At 36.2% G+C, this 27,361-nt stretch overlaps 3 protein-coding genes and 1 long non-coding RNA gene across 10 annotated transcripts; 2 read left to right on the top strand and 2 right to left on the bottom strand.

Moving 5' to 3' along the window:
• Positions 1-42: 42 nt before the first annotated feature.
• Positions 43-3,470, top strand: LOC140663276 (uncharacterized). 3 transcript variants are annotated; one of them, XM_072887332.1, is made up of 7 exons: positions 43-430; positions 763-921; positions 1,118-1,259; positions 1,344-1,761; positions 1,944-2,470; positions 2,661-2,852; positions 3,031-3,470. In XM_072887332.1, exons 3-7 carry the CDS (start codon positions 1,142-1,144, stop codon positions 3,141-3,143), a joined length of 1,368 nt encoding a protein of 455 aa, XP_072743433.1. In that variant the 5' UTR covers positions 43-430; positions 763-921; positions 1,118-1,141; the 3' UTR covers positions 3,144-3,470. The 3 variants fall into 3 exon arrangements, with proteins under 3 accessions (XP_072743433.1, XP_072743431.1, XP_072743432.1); XM_072887330.1 differs by lacking the exon at positions 763-921; XM_072887331.1 differs by lacking the exon at positions 43-430 and having other exon boundaries at positions 459-921.
• Positions 2,858-23,504, bottom strand: Drpr (multiple EGF like domains draper). Of its 5 annotated transcripts, none has more exons than XM_072887325.1 (18): positions 23,364-23,504; positions 13,285-13,500; positions 12,991-13,117; positions 11,597-11,765; positions 10,872-11,118; positions 10,435-10,555; positions 10,225-10,362; positions 9,966-10,145; positions 9,552-9,879; positions 9,042-9,149; positions 8,687-8,851; positions 8,162-8,368; positions 7,200-7,355; positions 6,919-7,095; positions 6,600-6,710; positions 6,279-6,488; positions 5,999-6,178; positions 2,858-5,915 (listed from the first exon to the last, which is right to left on the bottom strand). In XM_072887325.1, exons 2-18 carry the CDS (start codon positions 13,419-13,421, stop codon positions 5,635-5,637), a joined length of 3,042 nt encoding a protein of 1,013 aa, XP_072743426.1. In that variant the 5' UTR covers positions 13,422-13,500; positions 23,364-23,504; the 3' UTR covers positions 2,858-5,634. The 5 variants fall into 5 exon arrangements, with proteins under 5 accessions (XP_072743426.1, XP_072743425.1, XP_072743428.1 ...); XM_072887324.1 differs by having other exon boundaries at positions 13,285-13,550; positions 23,364-23,503; XM_072887327.1 differs by lacking the exon at positions 23,364-23,504 and adding an exon at positions 23,210-23,325.
• On the top strand, positions 15,830-24,300 carry LOC140663279 (uncharacterized). Its single transcript, XR_012046245.1, has 2 exons — positions 15,830-16,242; positions 23,376-24,300. It is a non-coding gene; the product is annotated as an uncharacterized lncRNA (long non-coding RNA).
• On the bottom strand, positions 23,934-27,040 carry L(3)73ah (polycomb group ring finger 3-like lethal (3) 73Ah). Its single transcript, XM_072887334.1, has 5 exons — positions 26,808-27,040; positions 26,329-26,628; positions 26,095-26,240; positions 25,874-26,017; positions 23,934-25,768 (listed from the first exon to the last, which is right to left on the bottom strand). The coding sequence occupies exons 2-5, from the start codon at positions 26,603-26,605 to the stop codon at positions 25,637-25,639; spliced, it is 699 nt and encodes a 232-aa protein (XP_072743435.1). The 5' UTR covers positions 26,606-26,628; positions 26,808-27,040; the 3' UTR covers positions 23,934-25,636.
• Positions 27,041-27,361: the final 321 nt, after the last annotated feature.

Below are 27,361 nucleotides of genomic sequence, written 5' to 3'. Positions count from 1 at the left end.
GTGATAAATAAATTTTTGTAGCAAATAACGAATTAATCAAGCGCGAATTAAATTCCAAGGATGTGCGTGGGTGTTGAAGTCCGGCAAATACGACCAACGCGATTTTGCCTTCTTATCATCAGCTATCGGTGCGTCGACACCTTAGCCAAGATTAGATATCACGCGCAGAGTACATTTTAAGCTGTCTTAATGACTGCTATTTGTTCGAAACAACAAAGAGTGTCGCGTTTAAAAATTCATTTCACTATCGTTTTTCGCACAAGTTTGCATTGAGTTTCGCTTTTTGCCTAGCGCAAACGCAACCGGGAAAATGTCGCTCGTCGGGCGACTTCGTCTCGACGAAATTGTCAGTTCGTTCCCGGAGCTTGGACCGACGGCTCCAGACGGTGGCTACTCGTGGCTCGTTCTCGTCGGTGTTGTCCTCATTCAGGTTCGATTCAATCGACGATTGTAATTCAGTGACCACCAAAGTTTTGTGCTTCCACTTACAATTGGATATTACATCTCATAATTATTCAGCGTATATTGAAAATTAGCTCTTGTCATTTTTTGTTAAAATTATAAAAGCAATTAGATAAAATTAATTAACAAAAACGGAAATATGCGCGATCAATAGTCGATGCGATACAGGGTATTCAGAGATATATGCGCAATTTGTTATCAAAGTACATTGTTATCTTTCCTCTTTATTCATGCGCACAAGCAACGACGCGTTATAAAATACACCAACAAAATTGCGAACATGAGATAATTTTGTTCCAGGTGTTTCACGTGTTTGCGATTTTTATTGCAAAGTCATTGCAAGTTCACCGGAAATGGAACGCGCATCCGACCAAATCGAAATATGATCTTTCATAATTATTACATATATATATATATAAATCCAAATAATTGCATAAATGTCTAAAATTGTTTCGGTGGGTGAGTACAAAATCTTTGATATCATTGTGCCTATATTTCTCGACACCCTGTATAATACATCTATATCTAATCACGATGCATTTGAAAAAATTAAAATATTTGTATAAAAAAAAAAAAAAATATATATATATATATATAAACACTGGTACATATAAGCTGATTTTACAAGTTGTAAAATTTACATACACACACACAGATAACCGTGCCTAGCGTCCTGTCAATGTATGGCATAGTGCTGGGATATTTAACGACGGCTAACGCATTATTCTACTTTGACTTGTGGAGTGCAAAAATCACCCTGACGCCAATATTGTTTGTTGCCTTTTGGAGTCTGGCAGGTATTGGTCTGGCATATATTATTTGACAGTTTATCTGTCAATCTCGACTTTATTCTCGCTCACGTGAGACTCTTGCTCTTTTAGACCCATGGACCAAAACGATCACAGATCTGGCGTCAGTACCGCGACTGGTAGGTCTGATCGGCGTGATCCTTCTCACCACAGGCGTCATAGCTTCTGGATATCTGGCGACTGGGGGAGCGGGCGCATACCTGGCCAGTTTGAGCGCCGGAGCAGTGATGGGCATAGGAGCAAGTTTCGTGATCGTAGAGAGTGAGACCGTGTTACGGAAGCATTTCAGGGTCAAATTGCCGCTGGCGTTGATGCTGAAGAATGTAGCCAGCTCCGTCGGCTTTACGATTGTGCCGGCACTCACGCACTTCTTACTCGTTGGAACTGGACTGAAGAGCGGTATCCTGCTAATGACGATCGTCTTCATTCCCACCGCCTTGGGCACGCTGATCTTGAGGTCGCCGCCACCGCAGCGAGCATCTCCTTACAGGTGACGGAACTAGACATTTGTGTCTTATCTCTAGACTCAAATTCACGTTGACGTACGCGTCTTCAATCGTAACAAAATTGTGCTATGAAATTTGTGTTGAAAATACAAAAATATTTAAATTTAATATTTAGTTTGAAATAATTATCAATGTATCATATATAATAAATTTTTCATTAACGCAGATTGCTCCTGCCGACCGACGAGGATAATGAATTGGGCATCAGAATATCCCCGGACAGAGAATCAGAGTCGGAGCGACAGAATAACGGCGTGGACAATGCCGGCTACGACAACAGTGACAAACGCGATAAAAACGACGTGCCTCTATTCAGCGAGGTAAATAGTATCTATGCGTATCAGGAACCGGATGAGGATGTCGAGCTCTTCGTCAGTCCGATCGTCCAATCGGGCGACAAGTGGAAGCAGGAGTTTCGCGTAGTTCGCTATTTCCGGTTCTGGGCAGCCGCGGTGACATGGGTCGGGGTGAAGGCCGGTTCGCTCTACTTTTGGATCCTGGTACCCGCTATGTTCTTACAACGAACCACAAAGTCGACAATATACTCGAACGATTGGGTGACATTGCTGGTAGTCGCTGGTCTCGGCTCTTTCGTACCCAGCATCGCCAGTTATTGGTCCATCGCGACCACCGTACAGTACAGAAGGATATATTTCGGCAGCGCCTGTTGGCTCGGCAGTATTATTTTGTTAGGTACACTTCAAGCATATCCGGATTATATTTTGCGCACATTTTTCCAACACTATGTCCGATAGTATCGTAAAATTATTTATTCTCTTATGTAATATTAATTATTTATTAATAATGTAATAATGTATAATTATATTTTTTCAATACGAAATATTTTGTTACAACAATTTTTACTGATATGTCTTATTTGTAGGCTTATCTTATACGAATAACTATTACTGGTTTCTGACATGCTCGCTTCTTGGCGGAATTACTATCAGCAGTTTGCTCACCTGCCAGGACTCAACATTGTGCGACGTGCTGGGCAATCAATTCGCGCATCGCTCGCACAAATTGTTCTGCACCTTAGTCGGACTAGGCGTGCTGACCTTCAGTTTCGTACATAGTGTGTATTTTATCTAACATCGAGAGATTTATTTTCTTTTTTTACAAGAATCTTTACAGATATTTTTCTTAAATTTTTGGTACGCATCGCGTACGACAATAATGTACGACAATAATAAGCGAGAAAGTTTCGCACTTTGATTTCTCGATTTTATCCGCTAATTTCAGTATAATTACAGGTGAAAACGTGTGCCTTCGCGCGGTTGCGTTGCTGCAGTTTCTCGGCGGATGTTATTGGATCGTTCCTCCCGTTTGGGAAATCATACAAACACGAAGATTCAGAAACGGTTAATCTCGTTATAAAAAATCACGAGTCATATTTTACGTTCTGACATAGAGAAATATTTACAAGGCGTTGATATCGATGATGAAAGTGACAGTGTGATTGATTCCTTAATAATGCCTTTAAATAATAAAAAATACTCTTTTATAGGATAATCTTAAGAATAGATGTGAACTCCGTACAATGTAAATTATGTAATTTGTGAAATAATTATTTAAATTAAAAATGTGTGTGAGGAGCGAGATAGAAAAAAAAAACTATATATTTAACTCATACAACTGTGCAACGTGTGGTCGCGGTCAATAAAATGTCTTTGACATCTTTTGCATTATTAAAATATTCTTTTTAATCTCTTCGAATATTAACAATGCACATTATGGTATTATCACACTGACTCCCTTGTCTCACATGCTCTTACTGATAGATTTATGCTATCATTTTTTTATTTATCCTGCGAATCTTTTTATTTGCTAAGAATACATGCTTTCGATCATATTTCTTGGCATATTTAAACGTCAGTTACATATTACGGAGCGCGATGCTCTAATATCTAATATATAACTTTCATTTATTACAAGATATACGATAATAATACAAACAGATAGAATTATATCACAAGATAATTGCAAGATAAAAACGGAATAAAAACAAAATCCCGTGAAATCTTGCACACACTTACGCGTACACATACATACTCTAGGTGCATTCCAACGCATTTGAACGCTCACGCTTATGAACGTTTTTTTTTTAACCGTTCTGTTTGCTGCTTAAGTGTTTGGATGACATCAAGCAAAGTCATTGGCTTTGACAATTATAAACGGTTGTGAGCGTGTCAATTGAATGTCAATTGTCTTAATTGCACATTATTGATGACGTCATTATACCGTCTGTAAGCGCTTAAAGCGCTAAAGAAAACAATATAAGCGCTTAAAACGTGTAAGCAAAAGAAACGCACTCTCTATCTTCCTTAAAAAGTAAATATAAAAAACTCGATATTCTTAAAATTATTTATACGCGCGTTTTTCGATTATAGTTTAGTTGATAAAAATCACGTTACGACTATAAATAGAGTAATAAAAATGAAGATCGCGCTTATACTTTCTTTCAATCACGTATAATAGAGATATGCTGTATGTGTAATATTGCCTAATTTATTGCGCGCAATTTTATAATAATTGTCAAATTTATTGCATTTATAATATTGCATTCATTCTCACCAGATCTTCTAAATAACGCTGCTTTATTCTAAAATGTCCTAAAATTAGATAATTTTCAACAGTTATTAGAATCCTTTTAAATGTTCTTATAACCATGACATCGATAACTAAAACTGTTGTTATCTAAAGAATTCTCCGGATATTCACATATTCGCATACTCTAGTCATGATTGCACGATTCATTGTTTGATTTCTTATCACCTTTTTCATCATTACCAGCTGCTTAAACTACTTATATGCCCCTTTTTGGCAACACATATACACGTATCAAATAGAGAAAAAGATATACAATAATTTAATTAAAACTAAAATTATATAAAAATATTTTATATACTCAAAGACGTTTATCTTCCAGAAAGGATGATCGTAATAAATTGGTTCATTATAATTAAAAAAATGTTAGAGATCGATAATATTTCAAATGAAAGCTAGAAAGATTAATTTAATATGAAAAATTCATTGCTATAGGGAGATTTTGTTTGTCTCATATAAAGTATTATAGAGTGTTAAAAAAGAAATGCTTCAAAAACAAATCATAATAGACTTATTAAATTTAAAAAAATGTCTAATCATAGATAAAAGTCTAATCTGATCAGAGATAAAAATTTTTCTATCTAAATCCGAAATCTTTTTTTTTTAATATACATAGTCATTGTTATAGATCTAAAGTATGGACTGGCGGTATCCCTATTTTAGCTGTAGATGAAAACAGACTCCACAAAAAAAGAGAGAGATAGCAAATAGCCGCGAATTACCTCCGTCTTTAACTATGACATGTTTTGACTAGAAAAAGACAGATATTGGTCGAAAATTCGTGATGTCCTTTTTCCACACTAAGACTCAGTTTTGAATTGTGTTGTGCAGTCCATACTTTAGGTCTATGCCCCAGACAGCACATGTCCCTCAAAGATGACTAAAAGATGGCTTAAAGACGTCTCATTATCTTTAAGATCTTTTGATCTTTCTGTGCTGTATGGATGGTTATTGTAATACTGTGTCATACTTTGTCATACCAAAGGTTATATACGTATATATAGTATCCGACATAGTTTTTACAGAACTATTTTAGTAATTATTCATATTCATTATGATAGCATTTCTCTCTCTTTCTCTATAGAGACTTAAGAACTTTTTCGAAATCAAAATAATACAATATAATGAAAGTAATACAGATTCATTCTTAGAAAGGAAACAGTCTACAAGCGAACGATAGAGACAATCGTAAAGTTCTATTTCAAACCTGGGCAGTTCAAAGTGAGGAACGTTGCGCAAAAACCTTAGGCTTAACCCAATTCCGGGTCCTTGTCTACCGCCGCGCTTGGTCCGGGATTGTCACGCGATTTCGGCAAGAAGCCGTTGGCTGTTCGACTCGGATGCGATTTCCAGCTTACTGGTCGCGGCTGATTCAACTCATCGTATTCTGACTCGTTATTCTGCTTGATTTCATCGTAGACATGTTCGACTTTCTTGCCGTCCATCTCATCGATACTATGATACACGTTCAAATTTGGATTTCCCATATCAGCGTCTCTATTCTTCAGATCGTACTGCAGTCCGTACGCTCCTGAGCAACAATACAAAATTATTCGTACACTTGCGTAAAATTTTATATTATTTATCTTATTACAAGTTATTAACAAGCGATACCTTTGCAGTCATCCTCGTCGTCGGTGCAATTACCTAGGCCGAGTTTAGCCTTTTCAGTATTTATATTCTTATGAAGGAGATTATTTCGAAATTGGAAGTTGTTTAACAAAGTTGTAGTGCCATCGTCAAATTTCGAGGAACCTTGATACGCGTACACGGGATTGTCGAATTGATTTCGTTCTACGACAAACGAGCGAGATTTTATACTTTTATTCTTCAAAGAGAATTTAAGTTTCTTTTCAACAACAAAAATCCTTGAACATGATATAAAATAAATTACCTGATGGCGGAGGTACAGGCTCAGCTATATAGTGCACTTGAGCTATTTCGTTCTTGAGATCTGCCACTCTACGACGATGGTACATCCATCCGGCAAATGAAATGCCAATCACAATAATGGCCGCAAATACGACTGCCACAATGTGTCCGGAACCTCCCTCTTCCTTTTCCTGAATATTACGAGAGAATAACTGCTCGTCGCAATTTTCACCTGAAAAATCATCCGTCAATTTTAATGTAGTTTGTTGAAACATACAGAAACTTTAATATTCTTTATATATATAGAATTAATCTCTCAAGTAACTATATACTTTATATATACCTGTATATCCATGCCTACAAATGCAGCCTTCAGCTGGATGGCACATGAAAAAGTCGTTTTTACATTCGCAAGGTTCCATACAGTGATCACCATAATATCCTTCGGGACAAACTGAAATCGGCAAGCGATTTTTGATAAATGTAATTCAACATGTATTCTTCTTTATTCACTATAGTATCCATCAGAGTTGGGAAAGTTATAAAAGTAACTTTCCCAGTAACTCGTTACCGTTACAGTTACCAAAAAAAAAAAAGTAACGACGTTACAAGTAACGCGTTACTTCCCAACACTGGTATCCATTATAATTTTCTAAACTTACTTTCGGTACATGCAGTTCCGGTCCATCCTGGCGCGCATCGACAATGACCATCGTTGGATCGGCATTTTCCGCCGTTCTGACATTTGCAATGCTGCGTACAATTTACACCGTACGTGCCATCCGCGCAAGGTGTTTGACAGTACTTGCCTTGCCAGCCAGGTCGGCACTGACATACGCCTGAATTGGAAAAAAAATACCTCGGTAAGAATCTTTCAAATAAATAGTCATGTCAAACGATCAAATAGATATTTTCAAAAGCTCGGGAAGGATCTTTGACTTACCTGTTACGTGGTGACATTCGCCGCCGTTCTTACAGTGACAATGATTCGCGCAATTTAGCCCGTAACGATTCGGGGGACACGGATGTTCGCAAGTCAGACCCAAGTATCCCGGACGGCAGACATATTCGCCAGTTACATGATCGCAAGTCATGTTTCCTAGAAAAGAAAACAACAATGAGTTTGTCATACGAGAAAAGGATTTATGTACAAAAATGTTATATTCTAGTTTCTTATATTCGTTTTTCTGCTTTTTATAAAATCTTTGTCATAATTATATTTTCACAATCTGTTATTCGTTTTAGCCATCAAGTGTAAAATAGATAAAACAATGATTAATCGAAATATTCATTGAAATGCCTGACGAGATAAAAACTGTTGATGAAAAAGAGCAATAAGAAACAAAGTTTATGACTGCTACTTACGTCAGCGTTTACGCAATTAGCGGTCAAATTGTTTCTCTACTTTGAATTTTGTTATAGCTGTACCGCAAAGTACGTAAGATACAATCCACAATTAAGCATGTTATCTACATCTCCGGATGTGTACACAGTGCCATCATAAAAATAAATCTTATAATTTTACTCTATTTGACTCATATTTTCTAACGATGTAGTGCTATTGCGGTGAAATGATTAAACTTACTCAAACTTATCTTCCATGGAAGCAATCGACCGAGTGTTTCAATTTATGCATTATAAAAGCAGATTATTAGATTATTGTAATACATAAGTATAAAGTATAAAAACTAATTACATTCACAAAATTAACATGTTAAATGTAAGCAATCACTTATGAGGTGTGTGATAACACAAATTGTTTATTTTATGCTTTCTAATATAAAACACGGCTAATTGTTTAAACACATAATCATGCAATTTAATCTGTTAAACATAGTTAAAGTTACTTGACCGAATTGCCACACATGCAAAAGAGATGTAATCTGTGAAATGTAAAATCCCTACCGTTCATCTTTTCCGGACATTTCTCTTTGCATCCCATTCCGTACCATCCTTCTTTGCAGGGTTGTGAGCAATCGGGGCCTCCCCAGCCCCTGGCGCAGATGCAACTTCCGGTCGTGGGATCACACGAACTATTATTCATGCATTCGCAACGCGAGTGACAATCTTCGCCGTAAAGACCCTCTGGACATTTTGTTTCGCATCGAATTCCTGTTTTGGTGTTAAAGCAAAAACCCGTCTCGAGAAACGAAATTTCTTGACTTGCTGCATCAAGCAGCCGTTTTATATATTTCGTCGCATTTATATTTACTTATTTTTTCCTTTTTTTTTTTAACTATTTTTTTTCTGGACTGAGCTGAATGAACGCGATGCAGTTACGTTTGCGTCACAAAACAATTTTTTTCGTATAATCGTTTTTAAGTAATTTCTTTGAAAATAATTTCGTTAATAACGAGAAATGGCTATCGCGTTTTAATAATTGTACATATATAATTTTCATGTAAATATCGGACGCGAAATACAACAAACCTCGCCACTCTGCCTTGCAGATGCAATGTCCGGTAGTGGAGTTACAGTCCACGGTGTTCTCCTCAACACAGTCGCAAATCTGATTGCATCCGTTCCCGAAGAAGCCCTTTTTACAACGATCCTGGCACAGCGTGCCGGTAAAACCAGCCGCACATGTGCACGTGCCTGCGTGTGTATAGATAAAATAACGCGTGTTCTTGGTGCGAGTGCAGGGAAGAGGATTTAGGAAATATCATCTATATCTCGTACGCGAACAAATTTACTGTACATTTCTTTAAAACGTATAAAAAGTATTTTAAAACTTTATCAGCGTTAACAGTTACAAATGGGAAAAGGATCGCCCCAATCACCTTACCATTTTGTGGATTGCAGGCTGCATTGTTAAAGCACTTGCATTTGTTCTCACAGTCCTTGCCGTAAGACCTGTCGTCGCATGGACGATCGCACAGTACACCGATCCATCCTGACAAAACGTCATACAGATACGTATAATTTGCTTCGTACTTACCGATATCGAATAATATCTTCTTCATCGGAAATATAGACATTGAGAGACTTTAATAAAAATGATTCTACAATGAACTTGACTACAATAAATTTTACAGACAAGCTCACTATCTTTCTCTATTACGGACGAGAGGGAATAAATATGAAGAAACAAAAAAATATCATATATCATGCAAAGTAATTGTAACATAATAAGAAGGGGCCATAAAAGGGACGATCAAACATTTAGATTAAAAAGAATGTCAAATCAGACAGTTGCTTACACTTTTTCTCTGATAATCTCTCTTTCCTCTAATACATCTTCCAATGAAATTTTAAACTACACAAGCTTGAATTACAGCGGTGTAAAATTACTTACCAGCCGTACAGTTGCAGCGTCCGTTCTCGGCAGAACAAGTAGCTCCATTCTTACAGGCACATGTCTGCGCGCAATCCTCCCCGAAGGTGTTCTCGGGACACAGCTCGCCGCAATCCTTGCCGCGATACCCGGCGGCGCAGATGCAAGTGCCATCGATGGGCGAACATTGCGCGTTATTCTTGCAGTCGCAGTGATTCTCGCAACTTTTGCCATACATGTAGAAGGAACACGGCCTGGCGCAGGTCTCGCCATCCCATCCTATCTTGCAAGAGCATTGTCCGGTCCATGGATGGCACAGCTCCGTATTGTCGTTCTCGCATTCGCAAACCTTTCAATTTGACTCAGTTTAAAATATCAAAGTATTGTGATAAATAAGTTTTAAATGAAATGTTTTACAAGAAAACAGAGACTCACTTTTGCGCAATTAGGCCCGTAGAAACCATTGTCGCAAGCACGTTGATTGCACGTTTTACCTGTCCAGCCCGGACCGCATATACAGGTACCGTTACTAGGATCGCAGACGGCATTGTTTTCGCAAGTGCAATTATTTGCGCAATTTAATCCAAACGTACCCGCGGGACAGGTCTTCAAACACTGTTTTGTCAAGGAAAAAAGAAAGATAATCATTCGACTTAATAATGCATTATGGTATTATAATTAATCGGATATTTACTTTGTCATCATAAAAGCCTGGCTTGCACTGGCACTCGCCCGTCACGTGATGGCAACCAGCACCGTTATAGCAGTCGCAGCTTTGAGAACAGTTCCTGCCCCAGAAACCCTCCGGGCATCGATTCGCGCAGACCGAACCCTGTGTGACATCACGTAAAATTATTTTATGCGGTACATTTCGCATTAAAAATTGAGCAAAATCTCACATTACCGTCCAGCCAGGAGTACAATAACATTGACCAGTCAAAGGGCTGCAGGATCCTCCATTCTGACAACGGCACTCTGACTTGCATTCTTCACCGTGCTTGCCCACTGGACACAGGTCTTCGCATCTATGCAACACAATAGTCGACTATTTATCATTTCAAAATACTTTATATACTATTATACAAAAAAAAAAAAAAAAAAAAAAAAAAAAAAAACTTTCTCTTTTATAGCATTTTAAGATTTTACGATAATTTATTATTTTGTTAGTCCTCTTTTTTACCTTAAAATAACAAATCTTTTTTTTTTTTTAAGAATCTTCGTAATTATATCTTTTTAAAAAGTATGAAAAAAAAGATTGGCAGATATATGATTATGTGGGTAAACAGTAAATAAGAAATCCGATAAACACCGAGAAATTATAACGAGGAAAAAAATACTCACAGCGGTCCGGTGTAACCGGAGGCACAGTAGCACTCGCCGGAAATGTGATGGCACCTACCACCGTTTTTGCAACGGCATTCCTCGACGCAATCCTGCCCATACCGGTTGGGAAGACATTTCTGATCGCAGTATACGCCGGTCCAGCCCCTCGTGCACATGCACTTGCCGTCAAACGGATCGCACGCGGCCCCGTTCTGGCACTTGCAATTCATCTCGCAATCTCTGCCCCATTTACCCAACGGGCATTCTGTTCATACAGGAAAGTTAAAAATAAATCACCTCGTGTTTACACCGCTCGAACCCACTTTTCATCGTTGGCGTACAAAATAGCGTGTTATGACCGTCTCTTCGACGGTCTTTTTAAATAATTCTTAAACATAAATATTTCGACGTAAAAATATAGTTAATATTGTTTTCTCAAACGTAATGAAAATATATTCTTAGACATTTGTAATTCGAAATTTTTTAGTGTGTCTCAGATGTTTGAAATTTTCTAATATTTTTTACAAAGTAATAATATTTTTCTCTTCTTGCGTATTATATAATTCTATAAAGGTAACATTTAATTAAAATCTTTAAAAAATTACACGATACATATTATATCGTGAACCTTACATGATTTATTAAAGTGCGTTGAATCGCGAACGTAGCATATACATATTAAGAATGTGCAAGAAATGTATGAAATGCGCGCGCTATCATTATCGAACGAAGCCTGCACTTACTGAAGTCGCACAACGGGCCTCCATATCCCGATTCGCATTTGCAGATATCAGGGGCGATACAAGTACCGTGGCGGCAATCCTGAGAACAAACTGGAATGCAACGGTCGCCGTTCGTGGTTTGCGTGTAGCCTTTGCAGCATTCCTCTACAGGTCTTTGCTTCACCAGATCCTGGACAAAAAACGCGTAATAAATATTGCAAGCATGCATTGACATTCGAAAGAAAATATTTCATCGACAACAATTTTCCCTGACCCAAGTTTATTATAAAAACATATACACAGTAAAACATAAAACGTTAATTTTAACATTTTTGCATGTTCCCCAGAAAGTCCACTTTAAGGGGGGAATTCGGTCTAGAGGCCTGATTTTTAGGCTTTTTTGCAAATTTTTTATAAGGAACGGATAAGATCAATTAAAATAAAAGTTTTTGCTATTTGTTAAGCAACTTTTTAAGTATCTTTAAACATTTTTTTTTATTAAAAAATTCCAAGAATTAAGCTGCATATAGCAGTTCTTTTCAACCCATAAAAAAAGAATAGTTGCACGGTGCACACGATTGGGGCCGTTCTTATCAGAAACAAAAAATTCAAAAAGATAAAAGAGTAGGATTTTAAAAAAATATGCAAAAAGAACAAAACGACGTCACTTTGAAAGCAGAACGGCCCCAATCGTGTGCACCGTGCAACTACCTTTTTTTTTAGAAGAACTGCTATATGCAGCTTAATTCTTGGAATTTTTCAATAAAAAAAATTTTAAAAGATACTTAAAAAGTTGCTTAACAAATAGGAAAAATTTTTATTTTAATTCATCTTATCCGTTCTTTATAAAAAATTTGCAAAAAAAGCCTAAAAATCAGACCTCTAGACTGAATTCCCTCCTTAAAAATTTTAAGTTAAAATAACTCATTTATTGTGCGTTACTTATTGACAAATTAGAAAGGCTAAGTAATTCACATAAAACTTTACATTTATTTTTGTTATTGTGACTTTAAGTGTCATGTAAAAATAACATACAAATTAATTAAAAACTACATGAAAGAGTAGTTACAATAACTTGTAAGAAGTGTTGATAGAACATTTTAAAATTTATGATTACTCGAAGATTTATTTTAACTTTTCTCAAAATGTAATTGATTTTGAAACATGTTGATTGTTTGAAATAATTATTAATAATGTGTAAAAGTACTCAAAATCATATTCCATTTCTAAGAGACATACATAAAGTGTTAAGTTATAAAGTTGACATAAATGTAACACAAGAAAATTTTAACATATCGGCGCACAACTTTTTACTATGCAGTAGCGAAAAGGCAACCGTATCTCTCTCTCTCTCTTTCTCTTTAAATTAGTTCTCATTAAAATTTAGAAAGTATACTTCTTGGAAAATAGCGCACCTGATCTTTGTATACCGTTCTGTAGACAACTTTGTACTTGGAACATCTCGGTGGAAAACTCAAGCACCACGTGTTCTCTCGCACGGTATAAGGTTTCTGTTCAGACACTTTCACCGTTATCGTATATCTGAAAAAGATAATCGTGCATTCCATAGAATTTGCCAATATAAAAGCGATAATTCTCGTCGCAGACTCGACTAGTAGTCGAGTGAATGTTCGGTGCGATCGTACCGAGCGCGCGCCGCGTGCGTTCCGCGAATTAATTAATTATTCCAGATTTAATGCGATACTTACGTTTCTTGTCGGACGCATATGTGCGGTCCTTCGAGAGCCGTTGTTGTTGTTCCCGTCAAAATAATTACAGCGGCGACCGCGGCCAGCCAGCAGACTGCCAACCTCGTTCCAGCTGATCGATACATGACTTTGAACATGACGATCAAAACTCTGACCTTATCGACGTCTCATCGCATTATCGCGCTATGCTTTCCTTTGCGTTCGTTCACTCACGTTCTGGATTAAAAAAAAAAAAAAAAAAACCTCTATGTGACCCGTTTGTCGATCTGAAAGTAAAATGTGCCGTGTTACAACGTCGCGCTGGCGTGTCGCAACGACGCGATTTACTTTGCGAATTATTACGCGAACGATCTTAAATTGCACGAACGTCGCATGCCTAACCAGACACGAAATAACGCAATTATGCGTTTTATTGAGCTTTACAATGCGGTCTCTATCGCGCTTGGCAAGAAATCTTGTCTACTCGACTTTACACTCTACATTCTGTTTGTAATGAATCACGATCGATATTGACGAAGCCGCATCACACGAGTGTCCAGTTGCAAATCTTGATTTAACATAAACAAACTCAGTTGCGATAGTTGGAATAATATCACGTTACGCTCTGTAATCTTAATAGGCTTCATTACTTCGATAAGGCGCGAATAACATATCCGCTGTACTGTTTTGTGCGACTTGGTAAAATTGCAATGGATTGTTACGGAAAAATTTTCCATCAAAGAGTTCCCGAGAGAGTGCCGTAATTTCATCGAACGAGGACGCGTGTCGATATCGCAACGAGAAATGTTTCGCTCGGAATATCGATGAGCAGCGTTGGCCGATCAAAACGTTCGATCGAGGTTCCGTTTTACCGGACGAAATTTTTGTCGCGTGCTCACGCGACCGGAAATGAGTGCTCGCGATCGCGTAAAATACATGAATCAGAAGCTGCACACGTGTTGCACATACGGTTTGCTTCACGTTTTTATCATGACTCGTTCTATGATTCACGTTGCGAATCAGCCGGCTCGTTTGAATGGCGACCGAAAGTGCTGTAATGTTAGATCGAAGGTAATACTCTTAAGACGAATTCGGTCGTGTTTGACTCCATTACGAGTATAATCTAATGGATTTCTTTTTTCCATCAACTTAAAAAGAAAAAGTAAAAGAACATGCAAAGTCCCGAAAAAAAAAATTACTGAAATTCAAAAAGTGGAATAATGTGCCGAAAAGTCGAAATCCCGAAATTTAAGGCACGAGACATCGTCTCGATAAATTAAAATTACGAAATTTAAGAAGCAAAACAAAGTCTCGAACTTTTTATTTAGTGAATATTATGCGGTTCACAAATCGCATTATTTGTACATACTAAGGAAATGTAAATAAATGTTTATAATATCGTTTATATAGTATATATTTATAATATCGAAAATAATATTTGAATAAAATTTTAATTATATAAAAATTAAAGTTTTAAATTTGTTATTAATTAAATAGAAAAGTTTTCAATTATATATGTACAATATATAAAAAATTATTTGCAAATTGCAAAAAAATTATTATTTTAAAATTATAAAATTTAATTTAAAATATTTAAAAAATTTCAATGTATAAGATAATAAAAATATTTTTTGCATTATCAATAAAAATTAACTTTGTGTTATTTTATGAAACTTTCTTCAAAGTATATATAAGTAATGGTGTATGTTAATAATTTAGAGCTTCTCGATCAAAAATTTAGAATTTTGTCTCACTTCTTAAATTTCGGGATTTCGACTTTTCGGAACAATGTCACGTATCTTAAATTTCAGAATTTTAACTTTTCGGGACAATGTCTTATATCCTAGATTTCGAGATTAGAATTTTTCGGGACTTTACTTGTCCTCCAAAAAAATCATATAAATAAAAGAACGATGCATAAAATAAAAGACTTTTTTTTATCACCATGTTTGACACTCGTGTATAAATATATCATGTTTAATGTTGCATATACACGTTTTATCAAAGTTGTCACCTTACACTTCGATCAAGTTATTAAACATGAGACAAAATTCGAAGCTGCTTGAAGAATCGTCCGAAAGTCGATACCGAGAACATTTTTATCACCGGATATAATGTCTCGGTACAGAGTGCTATTATTATACGTTCTGCGATAATTATTCATCGTATTATTTTTTACTCCGATATTTTAATCCAGGCTCTAAACAAAATCAATTATGTAACTATCGACTTGGCGAATAAGAGCCATACGCGGATGTTAATGCGTCAATTTCTTTAGAATTTAGATTAATTCTTTCCGCGAAAATTGAAACGTACACAAGGCACATATTTTACCAAGAAATAAATTCTCATTTTAGAGAATTCTATAACCCCTCTTTATCTGCCCTTCCCCCCCCCCCCCTGAAGAGATATAGGCGAGAAAAAATATCGGGGCGAAGTCGCTGAATCGGGAAAAAGCTTATTTATTCGAAATATTAAAATCAAATATAATTCACAAAAAAAGGATCGTATACATAAGCGATACGTTATCTGTAACGCCTTTAGAAAAACGCGGTTTTTCTCAGAAAGTAAAGCAACGGCATAATACAATTCGCTCCTTTGTGCGTACAAAATTCCGGGTATCGGTATAATTATTGTCGCGACGAGGAAACAACACGTGTTTGCTCGATTCTTTCCTAACTGTATATGTTACCGACAGTTACGCGTTGAGTGTGACCGGCGAGAAAAGAGGTGAACGTAACGCGATTGTTCCGAGGCAAACGAGACAAGTGAGAAAAGTTGTGTGCGTGACATCGTATATATACATATGCACGCACGTGAATTCACAAAATCTCTCGAATGACGCGAGTCATATAATAGTATAATAGCGGATTACCAGTGTTAGACACGAGCGATCGCACGAGTCTAAAATAACGGTGTGTGATGATGAAACTGTGTGAATGCTTTTAGTATTCCTGTCATTTAAATATCTTTTTCCAGGTAAAAAAAAACTTTCGTTACCCACGCTATATATAATTCGCTCGCAAAGGTAAATTTTTTCGTATTTTTGATATTCCAGAAGAAGACGTTGCATTCATTGTAAAAAAAATAACTTGAAATGAAATGTCTGAAATTTTCTTACAAATACGCTGTCCGAATTTTCAGACATTTTTCTTAAAATTTCAGAGAATTAAGGCCGACTATGGTGATTAAAACAGACTGTCTGAAATAACTTTCAGACACCCAAATTTAAAAATTCTCAGGCAATTTCTCAGTGTTTACATGTGGGACAAAAATGTGTTACAGAAAAAAGAGAGAGAGTTTTCGCTGAAAACAAAATTCGTGTGTTTGTATTAGCTTGAAATATTTTCGTTTCACGACACAATCGAATAGGATCAAACGACCAATTCTCCATTTTCGTGCAGCCGAATTACAGTAGGCGTATATATATATATACGGTGTGTGTGTGTGTGTGTATGTTTCATTCTACCGCGATCGAAGGGGGACCCGACCCTTCGACTTGCTGCGATTCCGTACGAGGGGAGAATTAATTCGTTTACGTAGAAAAAAAGAGTCCAGGGACTTTGTAGCGTAGGTGTAAGCGTGTGTGTGCGGTATACGAGTCACAGGATGTGGGGCGAGTTCGCGATAAAATGATGCATCTCGAACTTCGTCCGCGGGATGTGTGTGCATCATTCTCTCTCGGGATCTGGATTGTACGCGGACAAAGGATGCAGGGACGATTATGGGCGTCGGCCTACGAGGATGCGACAACGAAGGTCGTTAAGGCGGTTAAGTAATGAGAAAAACATGTGTGGAAGAAGGGTTGTAATAAGATCGTGCAAAGGATACAAAACAAATTCGATTGTTGTAAAGTCGCTGAGACACAAACAATCTCATAGAGAATCAAATTATTTGGTGTATTTGTTGAATATATTGCTTGATCTTAATACAACAGTTATAAAAAAATAAAATTTTAAATAACACGATATCTATTACTGTCTATAACACATTTTTTATTCCTAAATTCGATTATAATAGAATATAAATGAGAAAAACGCGCTGCTAGAAAATGAAATCAATTTATTTTTAATAGCTCTGCGAGTATAGTTATTATTAGTTCTAAAAAAACATCATTAATAATATAAAATGAATATATTAAATAATATAAATAAAAAAACAAAATTAATAATACAAATTGTTTTACATATATGGATATAAAATATATATAGATTTTTTCTTTCTCTCAATTTGACTATAAAAAAAAATATAATGAAAATACCAATCATGTTGGATAGATCGGTGAAAAAATAATAACATTATATATATTAAATTGAAATAAAGTAAAAAAGATAAGAAACATATTCAATTATTTTTGCTTATACAAAAAAATGTTGTAAAAACCTGTTAATATTAATTCCGAGAAATGTTAAATTTCTATACGACATGTGAATTTCTATCGGCAGATTCGAGTTATTATACTCCTAGTTTTTTATTCTTCCTGAGCTCGAGTATATTTAGATAACTTCCTGTCGTAAAGATTACCCAAAGATTACTCCATTTTTTTTATCATTCGTTTCCGTTTCAAAAATCTACTATCATTTGATGATTTCGGGCATCTCTTGTGCAGTAACATTGATGCCAATGAACAGCAATCGAGCAATTTATTTTCCTTACGTTATCTGACCGCACCTTACAACATGTATGCGACAGTGTCGTTATCTTTAGCGTTTATCTGTCACGCGATTATTTGATTGACGCGAGAAAATCCAATGTACCGATGAGCGCGAAGAATAGATACTGGTTCGCACGGTACGATAATTAACACTAAATGCAACTTCAGCTGACCTCGTTTGACACAAATCTGTCTCGTGCATTAATTTAACTTGTGTTGGAGATGTATGCGATCGCAAAATCACCGTACGCTGACATTTTGTATTGAATGCGTGATAAGGATGCGCGATATTAGCGATGGACCGTTGCATACGGTCGATATGCCGACAGATTAGATAAATGACATATATACGTAGACATATAGACGTACGCGCGCATTTCGCTATTCATCATCGTCGTTCACCACTCGTTGCGTTCGTGAACGCACAAATAGGAATAATACGCACGAATCGGAGTTAGAGAGCGAGAAATGCAAATCGTCACGGCTCCGTAGCCGTCCCGTTGAATAAGTTTAAATCGAAAAGGAAACCGGGAAAAATAAAAATTCTGCCCGTTCGCACTTGGAAAAGAATTTGGCTGCGGCACACTTTCCATCGTTACGTTAATAAGGCGAAAATAAAATTATGCAATCATCATGCTTGCACCATGTTACGATCCATCTCGCTGGAGAACATAAATAAAACACCGCTAAACTACATAAGCTACTTTCGGAATTAATAGCAACACTAATATCACTTATGTAATTTCCCATTATCTAACAATTAGCTATGTACACACACATACACCCACGCACGCACAAACCATCTCCAAAAAGTATAATATAACGAAAGATCGACGCATCGAGCGAAAGATTTTTTTCACCATGATTGATAATCGTACAGATTGTAATTTAACCGTGTTTATGTATTTGATTAAAGCTGTCATCTTATACCTCGAGCAAATAATTAAACACGAGCGTGAGATAAAATTCGATGCTGTTTAAAGGATCGTCTGAAAGTTGATACCGAAAAAAGTTTCTGTTATATAGTTATTATATTAATTATTTTTATTATGTAACATTTCATAATGTTGCGTCGAATTAAGTGCAAGATGACATGACACGCAACGAAGCGTCCTTTATTTCTTCCTTTTGTCGATAGAAAAAAAAAAGTCAACGTTTTAGATTTATAATTTATATAAATACATAAGATAAAAAATGGTAAAAATGAATGCATTAACGTTTCGTTCGAAACGTGACAAAGGAGGAATTCTGCGGGCAAATTGCGTGCGCGTAGCAACCCTCCGTGGTTGAATGAATCGGACGGCTTTTTCTTACATAATAACGGAGTATTGCAACAGTGAAAGTCACGCATCGCAACCGCGGGAAAGGTAACGCTGTCACAAACAGGTGTAGATATCGTGGTACACATTTTTAAATGTGAGAACAAAATTATATACGATGTATACATATCTTTATATGTATTTATATATGTGCGTGTAAAACACATAATATATGTATGTATGCGTGTACGTAAAAGAGAGTCCACGTTGAAAAAAATAATTTTCCAAAGGCCTGCTTTTTTCAAAAGACCTACTTCTCCATAATGTCAGAATGATAATGCTAATAAAGGATGGATAATCAACATGGTCGTCGTGTTTATCAATCAGAACGCAAATACATGCGCGAAATAGGTGGTGAATTAATTATGGATGATCCGATTAGCGCTTCGCAGAAGCCCTCTTCGCTTCATGTAATAAATGGGCATAGAACGTGAAATGAAACCTGTTTGATATTACATCTACATCTAATGTTTCTAAGTATAATAATTTGTAAGAGCTATTGAGAGCTATCTACAAAAGCTATCTGGCACGTCACGAATTATTATTAGAAAATAACAGCCACGTGATTCTGTTTTTACGTATCGATCGGTTCAACCCTTTCCGCTTGTGATGGCGCAAATTCGTTTAAACGATCTAAAATATACAGAAAGTTTGAAGAGGAACTATTCTGATCGGGTAGGTCAAAGTGAATAAATCTAGTACATCTCAAGATTCATAAATTTGACATTTACGCAAAGCACTTTTAGCCTAAAATATAAAATTAATAATTAATTTGCAAGTTAAAGTCAAGATTTGCCCTGTATAATTTAATCATCTCAAAATCATAAATATCATCTTATATCTAACTTTTTTATAACGACTGTACTATGAAAATTTGATGGTGATTGTACGAAAAAATTCATGAAAATGCAAATTTTAATTCTAGAAGGCAAATCTTTATTTTAACTCACAAATTGATTATTAATTTTATATCTTAAAAGGCTAAAAGTGCTTTGCGCAATTTTAAATTCATGAGTCTCGAAATGCATCAGATATATCAATTTTTGACATCGTTGATTCGTATAATGCCTCCTTAAATTATGTTTCGTAATGAAGCACTTTATATTACAATCGTCCGTGAACTTTGACAGAGAAACTTTAGACAAATGAATGTGATCTCTCGAGCCAACCAAGTAAAAACTCGACACTAAATGCGACGTTAAGCAAAGAGATGAAAATACAAATGTCAAAGTACGGTGTACGTGTAAGACGGTCTAAAAGTCTAAATGAATACGCAGAAAGCGTTCTGCGAAATTGACGCTTCACGACTTGCGACCGACGTGTACCCGGAAACCGTGACAATTGTACGTTTTACGTGAAAATGGCCTTGACGTGCGAGCCAATATTTGTACCGTACTCGCATATCATACTCGGAAAATCCGAGTCACCGTAGTCATGTGTAGCACATGTGTGGGCAACTTAATCACTCGATACATGACACACAACGACCGGCATTTCGAGTCGATTCGATCGACCGGAAGTTCTATTTTATGCCGGCGCGAATAGAGAAAAAATCGACACTCGCGTGCCAAAAGTGATCGTAAAAATTTCGCGGATCCACGTGGACGACAAATTTAGCGAGCAAATTTTCCGTCTGAACAAAGATAACCGTTATTATGATAATTAAACGCTAAACAATGTTTCCGGGCTTCCAGTAATAGTCGCATGAATCATCGTAATCGCGATGTAGCTGTGTGTCGCTGTGTATCCTCTTTTAATGACATTTATTTTTCCACACAATAGTGTGAATTTTTTTTAAGAGTAAAAGTACCCCACGTTCCCTTTCTCTACCTCTCGTACGTGAAAATATTGATATGCCTACATGGCAAGAGAGTATTTTATATCTTATTTCTACATCTCATTCTCGCGTACCATTCATGAGAGACGTCCGCATTTATTCCGCTTGGTTTGTAACCATGCGGGTAGAATAGCTCCGTTCTCTGTCTACAACTTCCTTTCCCCTCGCGCTCTCACGGCCTTCTTCTCTCTCCGTGTCCCTATTTTCCCTCTCTCCCTTTAATAACGTAGCGTAGCACTTTATGACGACCGCAGAGCAACATGTTCTTTCATCCCGTACTCCCGTACTCCGTTGTGCGCGCACATTCATGGAAGGATTGTCATGGAGATACCTTGAGATACCTTCGATTTTCGCGACGAAGTTGAATAAATGGGACGCACGTTCACGATGAAACACTCCTTTGTCTTGGACTTGTCATTGTGCCGTACTACCTTCGCGCGTCATTGATGCACGATTTTAATTCATGCAACAATAACGCCGTCAGTCAAAAGGTTATCGATAGCTGAATCATCGTTGGATGCTACGTTAATGCAAAGTCTGCGGTCAGAACAGAGAGAGGGAGAGAGAGAGAGAGAGAGAGAGAGAGAGAGAGAGAGAGAGAGAGAGAGAGAGATATGCAAATAGACTCCGTATAAACAAAAAATAATATTAATGACTCATATCGCTCGGTACACACACACACAGAGTAGTCCGGAAGGCGATGATCAACGACCAATCTACCAACATACATATTTGACCGATGATGTTATCGTCGCTCTTTAACGCGCGCGTAATCATTCAAAGTCTATAATATAGAAAAAGTCTTATTAATAGAAAATATATATATAATAATATTATTGGAGAACTTTGACCAAATTATATAGGTATTTTTACGGAATCAAAATTGCAACATCCTGTGTTTTGCACGAGCACATGCATTAGATTAATCTCTATGCTCTTGTATGTACGTAATATAGTCATATGTTTCCTTCCGGGAAAAAAAACAAAAAAACAAAAACACCTGCAACTCACAGCTGGCTATTGTTGTGACAGCTGATCTTATCTAGCAGACATAATCACTCGATAACGTGGCGTTGGCATTTTTCTTTATATTATTCATCTTTCAAATTCCCAAGCGTAAAGAGGAGGAATCTCGCGAATCCAATGATCGAAAAAGATTTTGTGCGTGTACGGCTCGGTTAAAAATAGACGTGATTACTGTCGCGGCGTCAAAAATAGTCTACGGGCGCCGAGACTCGTCACAAGGATACGTTATTTTGCTCCGTATATGTAACTATTTATAATATTTTGCAACATATTTATGACGTACGCACATGCGGACGGTACGTCATAAATATCAACGAGATCTGAGCGACTCAGGTATAAGAACCGAGCTAACGGATTTGGTGAGGGAAGGCTCGAGAGAAAACCGGTTGAGACGTGCAAGCGAATTTTTCCAGCCGACGATACTCTCGAGCAGAGTATAGTGCGCTTCTCCGTCACGAGATAATCACGAACGTGCATACCAGAGCCAAGGACTTTGTCGAGAGCGTGTGTGTGATAGAGCGTAGTTAGAACATAATCTTTATCTATTGCACGTATTTAACTATTACCACGTGATGCACATGCCTGATATAATGAGAAAATGTTTACATTGAAATGTAGGAAATCGATAAAATAAAAGAGATAAAATAAAAGTGATTACATTTGATTTCAGCTAATGATGCACGCGTGCGTCTCGATTCGTCCGACAAAAGCGATTATCGGCTAGAATTATTTATCAAGTTATTAATTTATATATGCGCCGTTAATAATGCGCGCTACATATTTTCTTCGTTGCACTAAATTATATACGGCTGTTGCACATTCGTCGTTATGTTTTACACGGTCGAAATGAGCGAAATAAAAACCGGACCGCCAGCTGTGTAAAGCTCCTCGTTAAACGGACTGGCAAACATGTATATGTATATTGTCATGTAATGAAGCTGTCGCAGAATTTAAATCGCTTCCTCATCGTCGCGACAGTTGACACCGATAAACGCGATAAAACACGAATTTTGTGCGAACAATCGGAGCGAAAGACGCGAGTAAAAATTCACTGCATTCCACATCTTATCTATCTAAGTATTTTACAAAAAAACAATTTATTCAAATAACCTTTCGATCGTCGATAGATCGGACAGCAGTCTTGTATAATAGTCTTGCGAATCTTGCCTTTTCTCTATTTTATCTCATTTATAGATGTTTACATTCTTTCGCACACGTGTTTATTTAATAAACTAAATAGATAAATAAATAAATCATATCTAACTTGAATTTGCAGATGCTGCGTGGAAACTCGTCGAATTCAACGAGGCCCACTGGTCAATTACACCGATATACGCAGCTAACAATGAGACGTGGCTCTTCCATCCGCTGACAACAGATCGGCGCACGTTGTTTTTATTGCTCCGACATTGCGGCAAAATTGCGCGCAGCAAATTATAATCGTACGGGGATCGCGCACATCGAAAGAAATCAATCACCTTCTCATGGTAACGCGCCACGTGCGAGACGGAAACTTCAAACTACACGCGACGAAGAAAACGCAATAAAATGGTCGCGTGTAAAAAAAGAAAACGTACGAACGCATCAAGACGCTACGGCGTCTCTCGTTCAACTGCGAGAGCAAGCCGAAACCGAAAAGGCAAATCCGCCGGTGCGTTTCTCCCTCTTCCCCCGTCCCGCTCTTCCTAAAGAATGAAGCGAGCGTGGAGAGGGCGCGCATGCGCCTTTAAAAAAGAACGCGAGCGCGTTATTTCGTTATATCCTCGCTATATAATTTTTTATAAATGTTCAATGAATCGACACACTACAATCAATGCGTATACCGCTACCGAGATACTGTACAAAACATATTTATTTAATAATTTATAGAGATATGCGCACATATACACAGGGTACAATGTACAAGCTCTAGTATTCTTGCGATGCCGCTACACGGCAAATTGTGCTCCATTTTCTCTAATATTTATATACAATCACATCCTTTTTCTTTTTTTAATCTTTAGAAACCGGATGAGTTTTTTACACAATCTTTCTAGACTTCAAACTTTTAAACGCACGCCAAAACGGTAATATATTTTAGATATAATATTAATATATTAATATATTTTATAAATCTAGTAAAGTGAGACAATTAATTTTATAATTAATTGAACAAGAGCCGAAAAATCTCAATATTCCGATTTCTAAAGATTAATACAAGATCAGAGGAAACAACATTATTTACTACAAGCGACAAACGTCACGTATTTCACTCAACACGATATTAATGACGAAATTTTAGAAAATATATCGCCATTTCTCTCTTTTATAATAGTAATATTCTCTCTCTCTCTCTCTCTCTCTTTCAATCGCAAACTGGTGTTGAGAGAAACTCGAGACGCGATTAGAATATGTTTAGCGCATAAACATACAAAGTTAAAAAGGCCCAACTGTTCAGACCCGATTTCTTTCTTTCTTTTATCTAGTACAAAGCTTGCGCAATATGTTGTATATGTTTTTTCAAATTCTGTCAAAAATATTCTATATACACAAAGGGGTATGCGTATGTAGAAAACAAATGTTCTTCAAACCTTCTCATAAAATGAGGATCTGCGGTTTTGTTTCGCCGTACAACGCAAAAAGTGTATTTATTTTTGCTCTTTAAGAAAGATTATTTTTTAGATTATTATTTATTATTAGATTAAAGACACGTTTGCCAAAACTGAAGACTCACGCGGACAAATGTAGATTGATTTAAATTCTCGCAGTTTGCACCTCGCTAATAAAGAATATGCTAATAACACTTTCATTTCGTCAAAAACAGCAGATTCATCAAGTATTACTAAAGAGAATAAGAGAACAGCTAATACGATCGATAAAAATACTTGCACTTCAGAAAATTTATTAAAAGAAGATATTGAAAAAGTTTCTGGCACGAAGAAGAACAAAGGTAGAGAGACATCCAATTTTTTGCGACAGGATGACAAGCGAACCGAAATAAATAATTTGATTAATAAAGTTAACACTTTGCAGTTTGTTCCAAACACAATGCGGTGATAATTAAATATTTACAAAGACTTGTGCGCATATCACCGCATGTCAGAAATATCGGTTCCCTTTTCTCTGAAGATGTCACAATGTTCCCTTTATGTGCCACATTTAAACATTATCAAATATCGTGCTACTAATAAGAATCACGTGCTCTAAGAATAAATTGAGATTTTAAGCTATAATTAACTCGTAATTCGGTATGACAAAGAGTGATATGACAAAAATAATCTTTCGATTATTAATAACAGCATCCATATTGTTTTATCAACTTTGATATTTATAACGGAATACCATTATTATTAATATCAAATAATAAATCTCAAAATCGGCATATTACTCTGCTTTGTATAATCTAAATCGTCTTATTAAAACTCGGCACAAATACTTGGCAGATAAACATGAAAATAAATACTATGATAGTTAAGATAGGAATATAACTAGAAAATTGTACAAATGTAGGGATAGATTCTGCGTAATCTTTTTTTGTATATTTCGAATGTAGAAAGATTAATCTTGCATATCTATGTGCGATCTATACTGTAACCTCAAGGGTGGGTCCCGGAACCTCCATCTCGTCACATAAACGAACTTCAATGTATGGTCCTTACCTAATAACTCGTTATTGCACAAAATATCAATCTATAAAAAAATAAAAGAAAATTAATAATAATAATAATAATAATAATAATAATAATAATAATAATAATAATATGTTCTTTTATAACATCCATCAAATATACTTACATCCCTATATTTTTCCATACCGCTTAAAACTTTCTTAGCAATAAACTTTTTCATATGTGTTATTGTAGCCTGAGCCGAACATCTGATAAATCTTCTTTTCAGAGTTTTTAAACTGGCATTCATACATTCCAAACATACATTAACCTGAAATTTTAACAAATTAGTTCATGTTCCGATCAAATTGTCTAATTCCAAATATATACGCTGATATTGTAACTAACCTGCTCATCGGTACGATGATAATCTGATTCTGCATGTGCGTCTGCATTGGCTCTTTCTTCTTCAACTTCACCGGCATTAGGTAATATATCTTTGGGACAAGCCAAACCTCTGGCTCTGTAAAAATCTCTTTCCCTTTTGATCTCATCTGAAATATGAAGATATTCTATTAATATCTAAAAAAGAAATATGCTTCTTACATAAAAATAAGTCAGAATTTAAAATAAGATTCATACTTTCTTGAAGATCAGGAACCAATTTGTAAACAATATCCTGCATAGTTCTGTCAAAGCTGATATACTGAAGCGGATGCGACTGATGTATGACAATTTGACATGTCGGACAGGTATGTTTCTCTTCCAGATGCTTTACCAAGCAACTCTTGCAGAATGTATGTAAACATTCTGTGACAGTGGTAGCGTCTATCAAATACCCACGACATATTTTGCATGTTATGTGACTGTTTAAGGTTTTTAGTTTTATCCTTCTCTCCATGGCACCGATAATCACCATTTAATAGAGAGAGATGTTATGATCTGCAACAATAAATTTACCAGCTATAGACATCGGTAAAACTGTCGAAGATTGTCAATGAATGAGAGCAAGGCTCAAGAAACAATTCAAGATGGTTATTAATTTATTGCCGCTCTCAATTAATTTTGAAAGGGCTGCGAATATGATTGAGCGATCGAAAAGTGGGTTAGCGAATTCTAACCTCAATCTCGAGCCTGATTACGGTGATTTTGTGCTCCAGCTTCACACGTCACAAAGTTCCACGTGGAAGATGATCCACGTATCCCGTAGCATCTCGATTTTCGGATAAACCACTTGCGGAACTAAAAATTTCACTAAAAATTTGATTTAAAAACAACTTAGTGTGTAAATATGACTTATACGATAACAAAAACGGACTGAAACTGACTGATCGCAACGCCGTCGTCCGGCAAGGTCGTGAATTTACAAGAGGAAAAAAGAGAGAGGTTCAGATCAAGGGCATTTACTGTAAATATGACAAAAATAAAGAAAAAAATGCGCCGACTATGGAAAACAGTTACTTATATGTATTGCTGTAAGAAATTTTACAAAAATTTTTACAAAATAATGTTATTTTTATTTTAAGAAAACTGTTATATATTTTGTAAAAAGCTTTTGTGCAAAATATCAAAAGTTGAAAGATTTTTATATAAAAAAATTGTACAAAATAGTTGTTCTAATAATTATTGTAATAAATAGTTATTCTCTTTACAAAAATAAAAATGATATAAAAAT

The sequence above is a fragment of the Anoplolepis gracilipes genome, chromosome 2 (genome assembly GCF_047496725.1).
Source record: "Anoplolepis gracilipes chromosome 2, ASM4749672v1, whole genome shotgun sequence".
Lineage (NCBI taxonomy): Eukaryota > Metazoa > Arthropoda > Insecta > Hymenoptera > Formicidae > Anoplolepis > Anoplolepis gracilipes.
The sequence above is the reverse complement of the archived record's forward strand: the minus strand, read 5'-3'. Positions and strand labels throughout refer to the sequence as shown.